This window comes from Nuphar pumila, chromosome 14 (genome assembly GCF_984573655.1).
Source record: "Nuphar pumila chromosome 14, dmNupPumi1.hap1.1, whole genome shotgun sequence".
Taxonomy (NCBI): Eukaryota; Viridiplantae; Streptophyta; class Magnoliopsida; order Nymphaeales; family Nymphaeaceae; genus Nuphar; species Nuphar pumila.
The window spans coordinates 48,528,770-48,548,221 of NC_143262.1; the positions used below are offsets into that span (position 1 = coordinate 48,528,770).

At 39.3% G+C, this 19,452-nt stretch overlaps 2 protein-coding genes across 3 annotated transcripts in view; one reads left to right on the forward strand and one right to left on the reverse strand.

Moving 5' to 3' along the window:
* Positions 1-19,452, reverse strand: part of LOC149816805 (thyroid adenoma-associated-like protein) — a 38,134-nt gene that overhangs the window by 13,857 nt on the left and 4,825 nt on the right. For both annotated transcript variants that reach the window (XM_089987545.1, XM_089987546.1), the window contains exon 2: positions 8,721-8,998. In XM_089987545.1, coding sequence (XP_089843671.1) covers positions 8,721-8,998 — 278 coding nt within the window. The remainder of the gene's footprint in view (positions 1-8,720; positions 8,999-19,452) is intronic.
* On the forward strand, positions 3,361-7,934 carry LOC149816806 (uncharacterized). The gene is made up of 2 exons (XM_089987547.1): positions 3,361-7,403; positions 7,480-7,934. The coding sequence occupies exon 1, from the start codon at positions 4,720-4,722 to the stop codon at positions 6,508-6,510; it is 1,791 nt and encodes a 596-aa protein (XP_089843673.1). The 5' UTR covers positions 3,361-4,719; the 3' UTR covers positions 6,511-7,403; positions 7,480-7,934.

Below are 19,452 nucleotides of genomic sequence, written 5' to 3' on the forward strand. Positions count from 1 at the left end.
CAGAATCAAAGACTTGACGTTGGTGAGGCTTCAAGGATGAATAGTTGGAATGAATGAAGGAAGGATCTTCTTGGAAGATGTACATGTTGCCCCATCGTTGTCCTTCAGCGAATATCCTTCTCGTGCGAAGATCCTTGACATAAACAGAAGAGGGAGTAAATTCGACTGAAGCATTAGCATCATCAACAAGTTTTGAGACAGAAACAATGTTCTTTTGAATATTAGGAGCATGGATGACACTTGGAAGTTTAAGAGAGGATTTTGACATGTGTATAATGGCATTTCCAGTGTGTGAGATGGCATGATGGGATCCATCTCCTGTGACTATGCTATTCTTTCCAACATAAGGTGTAAGAGTCAAGAGCTTACCTACATCACCTGTAACATGAGTAGCTGCTCCGGAGTCGACATACCAAATTCCTTTGTCATTTTGCTTCATATTTAATCCTGCCAAAGCTGCCAAGAGTAACTCTTTTACTTCTCCATCCCTTTTAGCCTCTGCTTGTGGAGCTTTCCCTTTGTTTTGGGGATTAAACCAACAATTCGCTTTAATGTGCCCTTTCTTGTTGCATAGGAAACAGGTGGGAATGGGTCGTTGTCCCTGGACATTGGGTGTTGAAAGAATGCCACGACCTCCATAGTTATTTCTCCCTTGGCCTCCTTTTCCTCGAAAGGAACTTCCTCTACCTCGACCATAACTCATTCCCATAGCCAGCACATCTTGTGTCCCGGAATTCCCATGGGAGGTTTCAGAGGAACCATTCAGATTCATCTCATATTGCAATAATTTTGCACGAAGATCTTCAAACTTTGGAAGTTCTGGTAGACATAGTAAGGTTGTCGTCATAACATGATAGTCTGGCCCCAATCCACTCAAGGTTTGTTGTACTTTATCTTTTTCACGGACAAGACACCCAACAACCGCCAACTGATCTGTGATGCCTTTCATTTTATTCAGGTATTCCATAATAGACATGGAATCTTTCTTCAGCATTTGAAATTCTCGCTTAAGAAACATGATTCTTGCCTGAGAAATTTGTGAATATGTTTAAACTAACATATCCCACAGTTTCTTTGCCGAACAATCATCAGGAAGAGCAATAAGGACCTCCTGTGAAAGAGTTGAAGTGATGTATGCCACTAGCGATTGATCTCTCTTCATCCAAGCAACATATTCTGGATTCTTGTGAAGAACAACAGATTGTTCTCCTTTATCGTCCGCTTTTTCTTGCGAAAGAAATTCTGGAGGCGATGGGACTGATCCATCCAAGTGACCAGAGAGGTCCTGACTCTTTATAAACGGAATAATCTGTCTTTTCCAGGTTAAGAAATTGCAGTTATTCAATTTTTCAGAAACTAGTTGACCAAGAAAACTTGAGGACAGGCATGATTGCCTGTGAGTGAATTCCATTTGATGAATATGATTGAACTGACACTTAGTTAAAACAAAGAACTCAGCTAACTTCTTCAGATTAGGAAAGACAGGTGGCTGCTAGCAGACAGTTCTCTTTAGATTCAACAAAAGATGCAAAGTAGAAGAAAGAAAATTACAGATTGACAGGGATTAGCAGGTAGCAGGAAAACACATATTCAATGCAGGGAAAATCAGTAAGGAAAACAGCAGGAGGAAATCACAGATCAAGAGAGGTAGATTGGCAATGATTAGCAGAAATTAACTGTAGGAAAAACAACAAGAGAACAGCAGAAATTAACCACGGATAGAGAGATGATCGAATTTTCACAAAGGAAAGGGGGAACCTGATTTTATTAGACACAGATTTTGTTGACAGAAACACACAGATGAAGGTTCCAGAATCACGCTGGGTATTCACGCTGATTCACGTTGATTGGTGACAAAGGCTGGTATTCACGCTGGGTATTCACACCCAGATTCACGCAGATAGCTATGCAGATCCACGCTGATGCAGATCTACGCTGAAATCGCGCTGATTCACGACCAGACATTCTTCACTGGGTATTCACGCTGGGTATTCACACCCAGATTCACGCAGATAGCTGATGCAGATCCACGCTGATGCAGAGGAGAGACAGATAGCTGATGCAACTTCCAGAATCACGCTGATTCACGACCAGACGTTCTCCACTGGGTATTCACGCTGGGTATTCACACCCAGATTCACGCAGATGCACATTGTGCTTTCTTCACGCAGATTCACGCAAATCCACGCCTTGCTTTCTTCACGCAGATTCACGCAGATCCACCCCCTGCTCTGATACCATAAAAGAATGAAACCCTAATCTACAGTGAGAGAAGAGAAGAGAGGGAGAGAGAAATTCCAGATGAAAGGAGGGTTCAGTCCATCGTGACTGCCCTCTCATTCTATTTAACATAAAGTGTAAACATTAGGGTACGTAAATACCCTTTTACAAAATGATAATTTACAATACATGAACTGGATCTGGACCCGATCCATTATACAAATGGATCGGGTCAGACATACAATGAAGATAATAATGTCTTCTTTTCACGCGTACCCCTTTAAAGGGGGACGCTATTATGGAAAGGTCGAATTTGCCCTTAAAAATTTTTTTTTTACACATGAATATATTTTTTACCGAGGTTAAAATGGGTATTTTATAAAACCCGTGAAAAAATAAAATCGAAAGGGGCTTAGGGTTTTGTTTTTTCACGCGTTCTGACTCCTCTCTCTCTCTCTCTCTCTCTCTCTCTCTCTCTCTCTCTCTCTCTCGAGTTTTCGGCGAGCTCCGAGTTCCAGCGACCTCAAAAAATTCCGGTGGCCTCCACCGACTTCCGAAGATGAAGATGTTCACCTTCAGGTACGCTATCTTCTCTTACCCCCCTCTCTCACGCTCTGTCACTCTCTCTATCTCTCTGTCGTGCGAGCTCCCCTCCAGTCAGCAACACCAGTGGGATCCAATAGGGTAGTTTTGGGGAAAGTGATCAAGGGTTTTTTCTTTCTCGGTGTAGATCTATCGCAGGGGTTGCTAGGTGTAAGATTCTTTTTCTGGGTGTATATCAAGGGTGTTTTTGTTCTTGTAGATCAAGGGTTTGTTTGTAGTTTTTTTAGTTTCTGATTCATTATCGCAGCGGGTTTTTTTATTCATTCTGCATGAAGCAGTGGGTTGTTTTTTATTGTCTCCATGATACGCTATCTAATGATGGTTTAAAAACTGGCCGAGTCAACCTAGTGACTCGGTTTCACTCAGGCATTTACTGGGTCAACCCAGAAATGAACAAAACTTTGCTGATAGGGGTTCGGGGGCGCAAATAGGGGTGTAGCAAGAAAAAAAAATGGTGTGATAGGAGTTCAAGGGCAGCATCCTCCTTTTTTTTTTGAGATAAAATAAAAATGGCTACAATTATTAATAAAAATCTATTTCATATGGACAAATCAAACTATTTGCTGCAGTCAGGGTTGGGCTACAAAAATGGATAAAAATCTATTTCATATGGAATCGGAGCTTGGCTAATACTGAGCTTTTAAAAAAAAAAATTAACTGGACCGAGAGGCCCATATTTTGCTTTGATGAAGAGTTTTCGAGTGATATAGGGCTGGTGTCTGACTTGTGTGGTGTGAGGTTCAGCTCGTGAGCAGAGGTTTGATTCCTTCATTCTCTCTAGAAAGTACATTTAAGGAACAGGGGATTGTTAGAGACTATTTGTTTCATTTTTCCGTTGCAATAACATGATGGTCTTTATCTTTTGTTTTGTGTTATCATATGATGATCATTTATATTCTTATTTGAGACCCATGAATGAACAGTATATTGGTTGAGAAACATTTCACATTTTGTGGTTGTTTAACTGAGTTTATTTGGTCGTCTTTTTTAGAAATAAGGGTTAATGCAGTATTTTTTTATCATTCTTGTAGGTTTTAACTTTTAAGTCATTTTGACGATTGCTTGAATCCTGATTCCTGATCAGATTGACTGGATCACTTTTATTATTCTTTTACTGTTGGATATATATGGATTATTGATTTATTGTTTTCAATTTCAAAGTCAATGAAAAACATGTTCTGCCTCCACAAGTTGTCTTATGGTTTCATTATGGTGTTTGATCTTGCAGACTTTTAGAATCTATTCTCTCCTTGATCTCTTGAAGTGATTTTGCTTTATGTGAATTCTGAACTTACATGTTGATCAAGTGAACCAAGCATGATAAAAGAAACAAAACAAAAGAGATACTTATAAGTATCCTATAATATATAAAAAATATATTATAGGAAAATTCTTGAATTCATATTATAAAAACATATTATACAAAATGTATACCAAGCATGATTGAGCTTATCATCCCTATTAAGTATGAATTCTTTGATATACTGAGCGTGGGCACACCCAGGCTCGGCTCATTTACTCTATCAGAAGAGTGGGGCAACTAGTATGATGCAGCTAGTTGTTTAAAATTTTAAATAAATATCATTATTGCTAGTAACAGTCGACCAATATGAATTTTGTTTTTCTTCGTTGTTATGTTATCTTATTTTGGCATTTTTTCATAAATGCAAACTTTTGAAAGAACTTTTTTTTTTTAATTTTGTTTGCTTTATCATAGTATATTATAGAATCATAGATCTTTCACCCCCTTAAATGATGTTTATTTATTTGTTTTAGTAATTGGTAAATTATGAGTAATGATTTGTGTTCTTCACTCTCCATTATTTACTGTTAATAATAGCTTTTTTAAAGTGTTTTAGGTTGATTCTGATACTTTTATGATGCAGATATATTTGCATGTTCTTTGCTTCATTAATGACCATCTCAAGCTATGATCACGATAATTATGATGACGATGACGATTCTTTGTACAATTTGGAGCATGAATCATCTAGTGGTGTTGGGAAGGGCAAGAAGAGGTCTTCTGCTTGTCCATATCAGTTTGAGGACCGAAACGAAAATTGTTTTGATGAGGAAGATGAAGAAGAATATGACTTGGATGACTACTATTCTGAAGATGACCAAGATGATGAACCACCTAGCATGCATAAAACAACAGTGCTATGGCGCCATGTATTGAAACAAAAGAAGAGTGGGCAAGGAAAGCAAGGTGGAACCCAAGTTTTTATGTGCAGGCACTGCAAAAATATTTATCATGGGTCATATACTCGAGCTTTTGCACATCTCATGGGATCTCCAAAGGGACAAAGTGTTGGGATTGCCTTTTGCCCTGAAATTGCAAAAAATGCAGAATTGGCAAAAAAAATTAAGAGGCAAGTTCGTCGAGTGGAGGTTTCATCAAGTGCATTTGAGTTGAGGAGATCAAGAATTGATACTCCGAAGAAGCCTATTAGTATGACTACATCATCTAGTGGAAGCCGAAAAACAGTTGATATTCGTGATACCTTTAAAAAGGTAGAAAGAGATTATGTAGATCACAAAATTATCAGATTTTTGTGTGCAAATGGCATACCTTTCAATGTGCTTCGATCACCATATTGGGAAGAGATGATATCTGCAGTTAGTAAAGTGCCCGGATATAAACCCCCATCATATGAAAAAGCGCGAACAACGTTGCTTGACAGTGAGAAAGAGTGTGTTCACAGGGAGTTAAATGAATTTCGAGAAAAGTTTGAGGAGTTTGGAGTTTCCATTGTCTCAGACGGTTGGACAAATATCAAGAACAAACACTTGATAAATATACTTGCCTCAAACTGTTTTGGCTCGATGTTCTTATATGCAAGCGATTTTTCTAATGTGCAACAGTCAGCTGCAAACATTGCCGAGTTTTTGAAGACGGGATTTAAACTTGTGGGGCCTTCTAATGTAGTGCAAGTGATTACAGACAATGCAGCAAATTGCAAGTTAGCAGGTGAAGAATTAAAACAAACGTACAAGTATATTTTTTGGTCACCTTGTGTTGTGCACACACTTAATTTGATCTTCAAGGATTTGGCACATGAGTTTCATTGGTTGGGAGAAACATATTTGCAGAGTAAAGAAATTGTGAAGTATATCACAAATCATTCAAAAGCACTAGCAATCTTTAGAAGCAATGAAAAATTAGAATTAATAAAGATTGCAAAAACAAGGTTTGCTTCACATTATACTACTTTGAAACGCTTGCTTGATGTGAGGGAGAGCTTAAGGCTCACAGTAATTTCAGATAGATGGAGCGATTGGAAGCAATCATGCACGGATGAAATTATGAAAAAAATGGTTGTTACAACAGAAACAACTGTTCTTGATGAAGAATATTGGGATTCTGTACGTTTAGCATTATTGATTACAAAACCCATCTATAAGATGATTAAATTTTGTGATCAGGAAGGCCCTATAATTGGTGAAGTGTATGAAGGCATGGACAACATGTTGGGGGAAATCAAAGACAATCTAAAAGGACAATCAGATTTATATGAAAAGATTCATAAGATTGTCTCAAATAGATGGGATAGAATGAATGTGACTCTCCATAGTCTAGCCCACATGCTTACTCCAAAATATTACGAGTCAGAGTATCTCAAAATCCCAGCAGCAGGAGGGGTCAAACGAGTTTCTCCTGGTAAAAATTTAATTCTATCTATTTAATAAAGTTTAAAGTTAAATGATTTAATTATTTTATTATTTCAGTTGCATTTCTCTTGTTATAGTTACTAAACATTTTTTTTTGCAGAAAAGGATAATGATATCTTAGACGGTGCAATGCTTGCGCTTGAAGTCATATCTTCTGGAAATGAAGAGTTATCTACACTTTATAGGTCACAACTTGTGGCTTTTGCATCAAGAAGTGGAAGATTTAGCCGAAATGCAGCACGAATAGATGCACTGAATCCTACAATGTCAGTGCTTAATTGGTGGCGTTTTTATGGTGGTGATACACCGGAGTTGAGAGCATTAGCCATTAAGGTTTTATCTCAACCTATTAGCACATCTTCTGCAGAAAGAGTGTGGAGCACCTATAGTTATATTCACAATGTTAAAAGAAATAGGTTCAATGAAGATCGTGCTGATACCTTAGTGTATATTCATTTCAATCTTCGATTGATTGACAGGTATAATTAAACTGTGTTGTACTTTTGTTTTGGTATTTTTTTTTCTCTTTTTTTATCATTGATTGTTTATTAGCATTCATATTTTATATTCTTGTTATAAAAGGTGCAACAATCGCTATAAAGAAGGGCCTAGTCGAAAATGGGATATCAATCCAGAACTTCCTATTGTAAAAGAAAATACGTTGAGATTAAAGGATATGCGATGGAGAGATTTGGATGATAGTGCACAACAATCAAGCACTATTTCCAAATCCAAACATAAAGATGCACAACCAAGAACTCCATTACCTCCAATAATTATACGTACAAATGAAGTTGAAGAGGATACAAATCAATCCATCAGAGCTAGTAGAACTGCAGATATACAAGAGCAACCATCAGTTCCTCATGGTCGGATTGATCGTTTCTTTAGCCGGAGACCTAGGCAAGGTATGTTGATATTGTGTTTTTTATATTTTAAATTATGGTTTTTGAACATTTTAACTTTTTAACGTATTCATTATAGGAAATGAAGGAAGGAGCAGAAGACATGGTCGTGGAGGACAAGATGCACGTGATGATGCAGAAAGTTCGCGATCTATTGCTGACTTGAAGGGAAAGAGAAAGATGACAGATTAATGAACTCTTGAATTATTATTTTTTTTTATGATGTAGTTGGAGTAGTCCAACTTAAAAACTTTTATGTTACTTTTTTGTCATGGTCTTATAATATTTTTTTGTATACTTTTATTTTGAATCTTGCATGATGAAGTGAAGTAGTGGATTATGTTAATTTTAAGGTTAGACTTAGAGTTTAGAACTTTGTAGCTTATAATTTACAATTTAGAAATTTATAGTTTCTTAGGTCGTTTCCGGTTCGCTTCCTATGTCGCTTCCGAGACGCTTCCTATGTCGCTTCCGAGACGCTTCCCGGTTCGCTCCTAAGTGGTCCCACGCTTCCCGCTTCCTAAATTTTTGAAAGTGCCTCGCTTCCCGCTTCCCGCTTCCCGTATCGCTTCCCGCTCCCGCTTCCTCGACTGGCAACTCTGGTGTGTCCACACCCCTAGAGTACCCATGGCAACATGGGTATGGGTACCAGATGCAGATCGGCTTGAACCTGACCATGATCCCAAATCCAAACCCGATTGCTTTAACTTTGTGTGTGTGTGTGTGTATGAGAGAGAGAAGGGAAAATGTCCCCTATCCTAACCAGCTTCTCAATATGGATCCACACACATATGTACCCTCACACCCACTTTTTCTAAACTGCTATGTCGCACCTCTGTAACCTTATCTATGTGATATAGATGCATTGCAACATGTTAAATTAGGTTAAACCTCAAAGGATCATCTCATCAATGACAAAATTCAAGTATGCTCATTTGAGATAATATGTTGTGCAACAAATTGTATTCTTCCTCTTTGAAGCAGCCGCAAAATAGATGACACTTAAATCTTGAGATGAGATGTAGCCTCTATCAATCTTCAGCTCATGAATTGCTGCAAAATGATCCTTGGTACAGCATACACTTACAGATTCATCAATCAGGTGTACAAAGATGAGAAGAAAACATACTTTTTTGGGGGGAAGAGTAACTCAATCAGCAATTAACACTTCAATTTTGCATAAAACACCAGCCTAGACTATAAAAACTCAAAGCCAGAAGGAAGACATCTAATCAATTTTACAATAACTTTTCCAAGCACCCAGAGAAAATATGAAAAAATAAGCTATGACCAAGAGAGCGAGGTTTAAATGAGGAATACCTTGGATTATTTGAACAAAGAAGCCTGTTACAAAGAGCTGTGAAACCAGCCCTCGTCTTATCAATGGCACCATTATGCTTCATCTTTAAAAGCACCTGCAAGAAATGGACCCCTATGGTTTCTAGTTGATTCACATCAAGAATTCCATCAGATAATGACGACTGATTCATGTAAACAGCCACTGGAAGCCTGTTTATAATATTAGATGCATCTGAAGAACAAGAAACACAACTTGGCAATGGAATCTTCCTCGTGATGGTCCCCAATAGAAGACTAACCTGTGAACCAGAGAAGTATACCTCAAAATACAGAAACTTTTTATGGAAAAGTGGAACATAAAACAAAAGCTATAAGAAATTATATTCAGTGCAATTTTACTTATAGACTATGCTGTAAATTCACTTTCAGATGAGATTACCTTTCAGCTTTTGTGGACTGTAAAAATGGCCAAGACTGTAATGCAATATTTCACGTGGACACAGATGCAGGTAAACTATGGCTGCTTGACATAGCATTTTATTGAAAAGTAGGATATGGTGTTTAAATTGCAATTTCTTTTAATACATAATCATTATTATATAATCAATGCATACGCATGTACAAGCATTTGATATTCCTTCTCTTTTGTTAAGAGTCTTGAGACTACAAATTTATGAGAATAAAACGATTAAAAGCATATAAGCCATTTCAATCGACCAACAAGTGGCCCCATTAACAACTTGAAAAACATGTTAAAATACAAACTGCATCTGAGAGAAGAGCGTAAGCATATTGATTTTCTTAAACCTAAGCCTTCATCTTTAAAAATGAGGTAGATGAGCTAAACTTTCAGAGCCCATTTAGGAGATTGGTAAGATTGGGTGCCAGTGGAGTTTTTTTTAGAAGATTTGGGCCCTTTATGAACATTATTCCCAACCCAAATGTACACATATTGACTCTTCAGAACCAGTGTCCTCAAATCCTCAGAACCACTGTCCTAATGAAATATGGAATCCAAATGTTTAACATATTTGTCTGTTTTACCTGATTGCAGTTGCTGGCAATGGAATCTTAAGACAAGAAGTCTATGTCACAGGGATTCGGCCAACCAGGTGCCGCACCTGCGTCGACGCGACGAGGGTGCGCATGTGGCACACGGTGCAGTCAACGCACCCAGGGTGCAGTCAATGCACCCAGGGTCATTTTGGTCCAGTTTTTTAATTTAAAAAAAAAATCTGCCCAATAAAATGGGATGCGGAGGGGATTAGGGCAATTTTTGCCCTAATCCTCCCTTTGTCTCCTCTCCGACTCCCTCTGCTCTCTGCCGACCCCGACACTGCCGCCGATCGCTCAGCTGCCGACCGCTCCAGGTATGCCCCCGACTCCCTCTGCTCTCCTCCTCTCCTCTCTGACTCCCTCTGCTCTCCTCCTCTCCTCTCTATCTTCCCTATCTCCCTCTTAAAACGTCATGGTCTTCGTGCGCACAGCTTGTGCTTTTCTGGGTCTCTGTGTTTGCTTTCTCTTTGCCGCAGCGGAATTGTGTCCCTACTCGGTGCTAACGGCTCAACTGCAAGGTTCCTTGTGCATCTTGCCAGAGGGCTTGGACATGCGGTTTGGCAGGCCACACTACAGCGTTCTTTCATTGTTGGTTCCCTTGCCGCTATGTGGGCTTTCGGATGTTCGGTATGTGTTGGCTCAGGTGGGGAGTCGAAACAGCTCTCCTTCCTGCACTGATATTTTCAATGTTGGAATCTTGCCAGTAGTCATATGCTTGTCTCAAAGATTAAGCCATGCATGTGTAAGTATGAACTAATTCAGACTGTGAAACAACATATTTTTTTTAACTGATAACTGACAAAACTTAAAAATTATATAATATTTTTTTTTTGCCGCACCCCCGCACCCGCACCCATGTGACATAGCAAGAAGTTTGTCGAAGGTAAGAACAGAAAATTGCCTTGACTGAAGAATGTGTATCAACCCCAAGTTCCAGAGGACTCAACCAGTTTAGCCAAATTTGACAAGCTCATGACAACCAAGTCACCTGACGTGAAGCATTTGACATGGGTTGTCACTAAGGACTGAAAGATGTAGATATAATAGGTAGGATAATGAACACGTGGACATACATATATGCACAAATAAATTCAAATATTGAAGCAGGCAGTTACTGCATCATTATTTACAGAAGCACTTGCCAACCAAAACTATACAGTGGTACCAGGTGCCACCCCGGCAGTTTCCCAGCGTTGAAAGATGATAGTCAAAAGGATGGGTCTTTTGTGGTCAAATCGCACACGTCTCCAGCGAATGCATGTATGAACTCACCTACCCATACACAGAAAGACATGCACAACTGTGCAGCCACATGCATTTCACTCACAAATAATATACACATAAGCATGTACCTGTGCTTGTGCTCCTATATATGTGCAAGCCAAATCAGGGGATGAAAGAATAGTTCCCACAAAAGTATAGAAGTTCACAAAGAAAAATGACCAAGAATGACAGACATTCAACTAACCAGAGGGAGGAAGATATTGGGTTCTTTGAACTGCAAATATTCATATGCAAGAAGAGAATGGCATTTGCAAAGATAGAAAGGAGGAGAAAAAGAAGGGGGGCAGGAGAGCATAGTTGGTTTGGGAGGAAATGGGCACGCAGAAGTGGTTATTTCAATCAGGACTGCATGATTCACACGTTGGAGAGGCAAAAGAGGAGTAGAGGAAGGTCCAGATGGCATACTGTTATAATTTGCTTCCCACCTGAGATGAATGCAAGGCCCATGCCCATTTCTGACATTGACATGAATACATGGTTGATCTGTCAACTATTGGAACCAAAAATGGCTCCCAAACTCCAGAAAAAAATTGGGTAGGACATCTGATAAAACATACTTCAGGATCTATTTTGGGAGAAGAAACAAACAATAGTCTGATTACATTCCAATAAAAGGTGAGCCTACAACCTCACCTCCATCACTAGAGTCAACTTATGATCATATCGTACAAATATGATCATGTCTTTCAACAGATTCACCAATGAAGACTGGCATCCACTGAAATAGTCTGATTACATTCCTAGAAGATTCTAGCTCACATTTAGCAAATTCATAGCCAAAACACCCCCTCTCTGAAAGAGAGACACAGGCTAAAAAACACATTGTTGTTTGATAATTGGAAACCCTATTTTATTGCCATATAAGAGGAAGAGGTTCTAGCAAAAGACTGTGGTTCTCCACATCCATGGGAAGCTCAAGAATCAAGATGAATGTAATGTCTGCTTAACAGTTTTAGTAGTCATGCCCAGGGTTACCGGAAGCGCCTAGCTAAAAGGGGAAGCGCGCTTCGGAAGCGCGAAACGTCGCGCTTCCGAAGCGTGGGGGGAAGCGTCCCCTTTTTTGGGAAGCGCGTTTCCCTTTAATGGGGGACGTGTTTCCCTTTAATGGGGGACGCGCTTCCCTTTAATGGGGGACGCGCTTCCCTTTAATGGGAAGCGTGCTTCCCATCACGCTTCCCCCTCGCTTCCCCTGTTTTTTTCAATTTTTTTGTATTTTTTATTTTTTATTTTTATTTTTTCGCTTCCCCCTCGCTTCCGAGACGCTTCCTAGGTCGCTTCCGAGACGCTTCCTAGGTCGCTTCCGAGACACTTCCCGAATCGCTCCTAAGTGGTCCCACGCTTCCCCGCTTCCTAAAATTTTGAAAGTGCCTCGCTTCCCGCTCCCGCTTCCCGTATCGCTTCCCGCTCCCGCTTCCTCAACTGGCAACCATGGTCATGCCAACATGGAGGAGCACCCGACCAAGAGAAGAAGCAACACAAGCAAGAATTGCTTCTTCCAAAAGTTCCAGCAGCAGATTGAAGATTAGCATCCAAGTGTTAATATATGAATGTTTCAAAAGTTACGAGATCGTTCAGGAACCAAAATAGTCATTGAAACAGAGCAACAGTTACCAACCAAGCGTCTAATCACTTTACAAAAACCATTCTCTAGTCCAGAAGGTAAAAAATCATGAAAGGAGAAAGACTTTAGATTCTCACTTTGGAATCAAGTTGCAATGTTAGAAAGTCAACGCCATACTTAAAATTGAAGCCCCCACTATGAAATTTTCCAATAAAAGAGAGCTCCATCACTTTCATTCATGAAGCATAACAAGCTTTATGGATTTTCACTTAGCTATCTCGGTACAAAGAGAGGGAGGATTACAAAGCAGTTATACTCATCATAATAGTCCACTTTATAGCAACAAAATGAGCCTTTCTTAAAGGAATCCCAAAGGAGGTTAGAACAATCTATCATCCATACAAGTGAAAGAAATATCATCTTTACCTACAACAGGAGTATCTTGAGTCTTGACACTCCCACCCATGATGCTGTTTCTTTAGAGTCCAAGGTAGAGGAGGGCGTAATCCCAGCCCAGGAGAGAAGTTAAAATGTTCATTATCATCATGAAGTGAACAACCTTTTTCAAGACATAGTCAATGCCGAGACCATTTCCAGTTTGAGACCCTCCTGGTAGACATATGGCAGTCCTCTGTTGGCCTTTGGGTTGTTCATCAAACCAAGGGAAAATCTCACATTTGACAAATAAATAGAACAAAATTGAATGATTTAGTGAAGGAAGGTGGAGAAATTGTCTCTCGCAGGTCACAACCCGAACTAATAATAAAACTTCAAAATTCCTAATATACCATAAAAAAGTGCATAAAATTAGAACTGTTCTTGTTGGATGAAATTCAAGGATGACAAAATAAAGCCATGCAAATGAGAAACTGTAAAATAAAAACACCAACTAAAAATAAGACCAACTCGCCATAAGGAAACAGAACATTGCAGATGCAATCACATGTTTCACCATATCCACTAAATGTCATGTCATGTTCATTTTCCTAGGACACAACATGGAGTAAGAAGCTCAAGTTATCTAAAACCAGTCACACACCAACATCATGAAATGCATGCTATGATGTTTTACAGCTTTAGATCTACATTTTGAGATATTACCAACATAACTACCAGGAATGTTATCGATATTCGATCTATCTATGAAAAATAACCAATGTTGTCTGTATTGTAGTGTATTGTACGATATGTATCGTATTGATGAAAGGGCACGATACACACCCTATATTGTACGTGCATCTATGTATCGTAGGATATGGGGCCTTATCGTACCATACCAGCGGAATTTAAAAAGGGCAAAACTGAGGTTTTAAGTTTTTGGGGTTTTAAAGGCTTTTGAGGGCCGAAACCCTCATTTGTACAAAACATAATAGAGAGCTTCTCATGCACCCTAGGAGTCATGAGACCGTTTTGGAGGCTCACCACGTTTAGACATCGTGACCTACCTATGATTTAAAAATAAGATCACATAATCGTGTTCAACCTTTCCATGTAGATTTATAAATTGAAGACTTTTATGTTCTAATGGTTAGAAGTGTTAGAAATCCACCCGTACCTGTGTTGAGAAAGAGAGAGAGAGAGAGAAACGAAGAGATGAAAGCAAGAGGTGAGCGGCTGTCACGATTTCAGTGTGAAATCGTGACCTAAACTATTCATTTATAACTTAATTTTTACAGAGATTTGGATCCAGGTCTGGTGTATCCAGACCCGATTAAAATATAACGTATATTGTACACATTTATTTTTACATGGATCGGATCAGATCCCGGGTTGGATCCTTTTGCACCTTTTTCACCCCCCCTCAATTTAATCATGGTTTTGGACCATGAACAACTTGCCTTTAAGCATCCAAAAATGATCATTTGTTAACCCTTTGGTAAATATGTATGCAACTTGTCTTTCAGTACTGATGAATTCAGGTTCAATCTATTTTTCTTCAACCTTCTGTCTCACAAAGTGTTGGTCAATCTCAATGTGCTTAGCACGACTGTGATGTACTGGATTGAATGACATGTTGATAGTACTTTGGTTGTCACATAGCAAGGTAGTGTGAGAGATCTTTTCTCCTACTTCAGTTAGTAGATGTCTGATCCATGTGACTTCGGCAGTAGCAGCAGCCATGGATCTATACTCAGCCTCAGTGCTTGATCTAGCGATAGCCTTTTGTTTTTTACTGCTCCAAGAGACTAAATTTTTTCCAATGTAGACACAATATCCTGATGTAGATCTTCGTTCGTCAGGATCTTCTGCCCAGTCTGCATCACAGTATACAGTAAGTTCGTGCTCATCTTTACCATATGACTGTGGTGAATATATCAATACATCCTCAATAGTCCCTTTCAGATATCTAAGGATTCTCTTGACCGCTTCCATATGTCCAGTACATGGCGCATGCATAAATTGAGACACTTGATTGATTGAATAAACGATGTCAGGTCTAGTGAATGTGAGGTACTGTAACATTCCTATTATGCTTCGATACCTAGTTGGGTTATCACACAGATCTCCATCATCAGCGTTAAGTTTTTGATAAAGCACACTCGGAGTTCCTAGAGGTTTGCGGTCTTTCATACCTGCCTTGCTGAGAATGTCTACGGTGTACTTATGCTGAGTGAGTGTCAAACCATGAGTCTGGTTATCGACTTCTACACCAAGAAAATAACGTAGAACTCCAAGATCTTTCATTTTGAACCTTTGACCTAGCAAGCCTTTTACTTTTTGACTGTGAGCGGTAGAGTTTCCTGTGATGATAATATCATCGACACAAATTAATAATAGAGTGGTCACAGTCTGACTTTTAAAAATAAATAATGAGTGGTCCAGCATGGAACGTGAAAATCCATGTTTCTGAATCTCTAGCGAGAAGCTATCAAACCAAGAGCGAGATGCTTGCTTCAAACCATAGATAGCTCAGTTTAACCTGCACACATGGGTTTTACCATTTTGTTCTTGATATCCAGAGGGTTGCTCCATGTATACTTCCTCCTTCAAATCTCCATGCAAGAATGCATTTTTCACATCGAGTTGACTCAGCTTCCGTCCATGTTTAACAGTCAGAGAAATAATAATTCGAATTGTTCCCATTCTTACAACCGGACTAAAGGTCTCATCATAGTCTTGCCCTGCTTCTTGAGTGAATCCTTTTGCCACAAGCATTGTCTTATATCGTTCAATGGTTCCATCTGGCTTGTACTTTATTTTGTAGACCCATTTACATCTGTCAGGTGGTCTGGGAACAACTTCCCAGGTTCCACATTCATGTAAGGCTTGTATTTCATCATTCATGGCTTCTACCCATTTGGTAGAAGTGGCTGTCTGATAGTGCATAATGGGCTCATCTTCCTTATTGAGTGCAGTTAAAAGGAGTTGAAGATCTAAGGAGAAGTTGTTATAGCTAACCCACCTGTCAATGGGATGTCGTATGCGGTTTGATTTTCTGACCTCAAGAGTATGAGAAGAAGTTGGATTGGTGACTGAGACATGATCTGAATGACTTGATGATGTCGGTCTCTGTCTAGAATAGACAATACCTTTGTATCTGCCCAGTACTTCCTCTGCATTCTGTGATCCCAACGTCCTAATGTTCTCAAACATCTCTTCTTCTTGTTGCATGCAATCTGAGGAACATGCTTCATTGGAGCCAGCAAAAAGTTTTGAACTCATCCAAGGATAGTAAACTTCAGTTGGCATGTTCATTGCGTCAGCTCTGTCATTAAAGTTTTGTTCATCAAAGACAACATTTCTTGAGATTCTGATACGTTTGTTGGTGGGATCATAACACCTATATCCTTTGTAGTCATCTGCAAATCCCACAAACCTACACTTCTGGGCCTTGTCCTGAAACTTGTTTCTCAGAGACTGATCAATATGCACATAGCAAACACATCCAAAAACAAGCATATCATGATAACTAGGATGAGCTCCAAAAAGACAGTGATAAGGAGACTTATTTTCCAGAACAACCATGGGCAGTCTATTTATCACATGCACGGCAGAATGGAAAGCTTTTGTCCAGAGGTTGATGGGAAGATTATTGTCATGAAGTATACTCATGGCACTTTCAACGATATGTCTATGTTTTCGTTCAGCAATTCCATTTTATTGAGGAGTGTGAGGGCAGGACACCCTTCTTCCTATTTCGTTATTTCGAAGAAAAGAAATAAAATTACAGGATGAGAATTCCCCACCTCCATCACATTGGAAAAATTGAATGGACTCAGAGAATTGATTTTTGACTAGGGAAAGAAAATTTTGAAACAAAGAAAGACTTCTGACTTATTTTTTATGAAATATATCCAAGTGTATCGAGAATAACTATCAACAAAGATTAGGTAGTATCTGCTTCCAGATCCAGAGACAATTGAGACGGGTCCCCATACTTCAGAACAAATAATCTCAAAAGGTTTTGAAGCTCTCTTATTAATTGAATGAAAAGGCAATACATGACTCTTGCATGAAAGACAACTGGAACACTTATGACTGCTCTCATCCCCATTGAGACTTTCTTTTGGAATGAGATTATTAGAGACAAGTTTTTCAATAAAATGACCCCACAATGTCCTAATCGACTATGCCATAAGAATGGCTTATTACATTCAGAAATACTAAAAACATTAGCATAAAAGGGTGAACATGACTCTAATAAAGGCTTCGAATTCAGATGAACAGGGTGGACAGCATGACATGGAGTTTCTTCAAAGACATACATATTGCCTTGTCTCTTTCCTTCAGCGAATGTTCCCCTCGTGCGTAGGTCTTTGACCTGCACAGAAGATGGGGTAAATTCAACTGAAGCATTATTATCATCAATAAGGTTGGAAGCAGAGACTTTTTTTTTATGTCAGGAGCATAAAGAACTTCAGAAAGAGTAAGAATAGAATATGACATGGGAATGACAGTTTTTCCAACATGAGAAACAGGATGGTGGGATCCATCTCCAGTGACAATCTTACTTTTTCCAAAATAAGGAATAGGGTTAGAAATTTTACCTGCATCGCAGGTCACATGAGTCGTTGCCCCTGAATCGACAAACCAAGTGCCTTCGGCATTTTGCTTCAATTTCAACTTTGACAAGGCAGATATCAGCAGATCTTTAATTTCTCCACTGTCTCTGGTATTTGTGAATCTTCTTTTGGTTTCTGTCTGTGGACCCCTTCGTTTATTTTCTGGATTATGCCAGCAGTTCGCCTTGATATGCCCCTTTTTGTTACAAAGGAAGCAAGTAGGGATGGATCTTGGTCCTTGCGCATGAGCTGACATGTTTGGAGTGGGAAGCAGACCACGCCCTCCGTATCCACTTCGCCCTTGTCCTCCTCGTCCCCGTCCTTTACCATAAATCACGCCTGTGGCAAAAACTTCTTGAGAATTTGGGTGAATGTGTGTTTCTTCAGAGAATCCCTTCAGAGTCATTTCATACTGGATCAATTTGGCTCGTAGCTCATCAAAGTTAGGAAGAACAGGAACGCACAATAGTGAAGTGACTATCATATTGTAGTCAGATCCCAATCCACTCAGAGTTTGTTGCACCATGTCATTGTCACTTACAGCACATCCTATAACTGCAAGCTGATCTGTAATGATCTTTATCTTGTTCAAATATTTCATGATGGTCATGAAGTCTTTTCTTAACAGTTGAAATTCTCTTTTCAGAAAAAACATCCTTGCTTGAGAAACCTGCAAATACGTCTGAACCAGTCGTTCCCAGAGTTGTAGTATTGTACAATTGTCAGGAATGGCAACAAGGACCTCTTGAGATAGGGTTGAGGTGATGTATGCAACAACTGATTGATCTTTCTTTGCCCAATTGAAAAATTCTACACTTTTGACATACACGATCAAACTCGCCCCTTGATCATATTTCTCTTCTCTCGGAGCAAATTCTGGTGGGACTGGGGTGGTTTCATCCAGGTGACCTAATAGACCTTGGCTCCTTATAAAAGGAATGATTTGCCTCTTCCAAATCAAGAAGTTTGAGGTATTCAACTTTTCAGAAACGAGTTGATTGAGAAAACTTGAAGAAATATGTGATTGGGAGGAATAAGGATCCATAGAGAATGAAATTCAGCAAGAGTGCTCACAAAATGCTCAGCCCCTTTTTTTTTACGGCTGTCAGATTCAGAGAATAGAGAGGTTGTTAGATTCAGAGAATAGAGAGACTGAACCCCTTTGTTTGCACTCAGAGAAAATTGATATTGAAACTTTCCCACGTTAAATATATTTTCAAACAAGTAGCAAAAGAGAAACAGGAAAGGGAACTTCACAGCAAATATATTTGAATATGTAGAAATATATGCGTGGAGGGGATTGGACAAACGATAGCAATAAAAAGAGTCACGCAGGCAATATCCAACAAAAAAAATGAAATGAGGCACTCGATAGGTCTGGGTTTCAGCCACTCGTTTTTGTTTTGTTTTGGTTTTTTTTACGATTTGGGTTCACGTGAATCTCAGATCCAAGAGAGAAGCAAGCCCACGTGCGATGTGGGTACACAAAAAAAAATCAAAAAAGGGAAAAGAACGAGGAGGAAAGAACGAGAGAAGAAGGAAACGAGTAGAAAAAAGAAAAAAAACTGAATCTCAGATCCAAGAGAGAAGCAAACCCATGTGCGATGTGGGTACACAAAAAAAATTCAGAAAAAAGAAAAGAACGAGGAGGAAAGAACGAGAGAAGAAGGAAACGAAGAAGAAGAGTAGAAAAAGGGGGAAAACCTCAAAACTCCGATGGTCGCACCTGCCGGAAACCTCCTTCCTTTTTTTTTGCCCTTAGACAGATCTTCGCTCTGGTACCATGTTAGAAATCCACTCGTACCTGCGTTGAGAGAGAGAGAGAGAGAGAGAGAGAGAGAGAGAAACG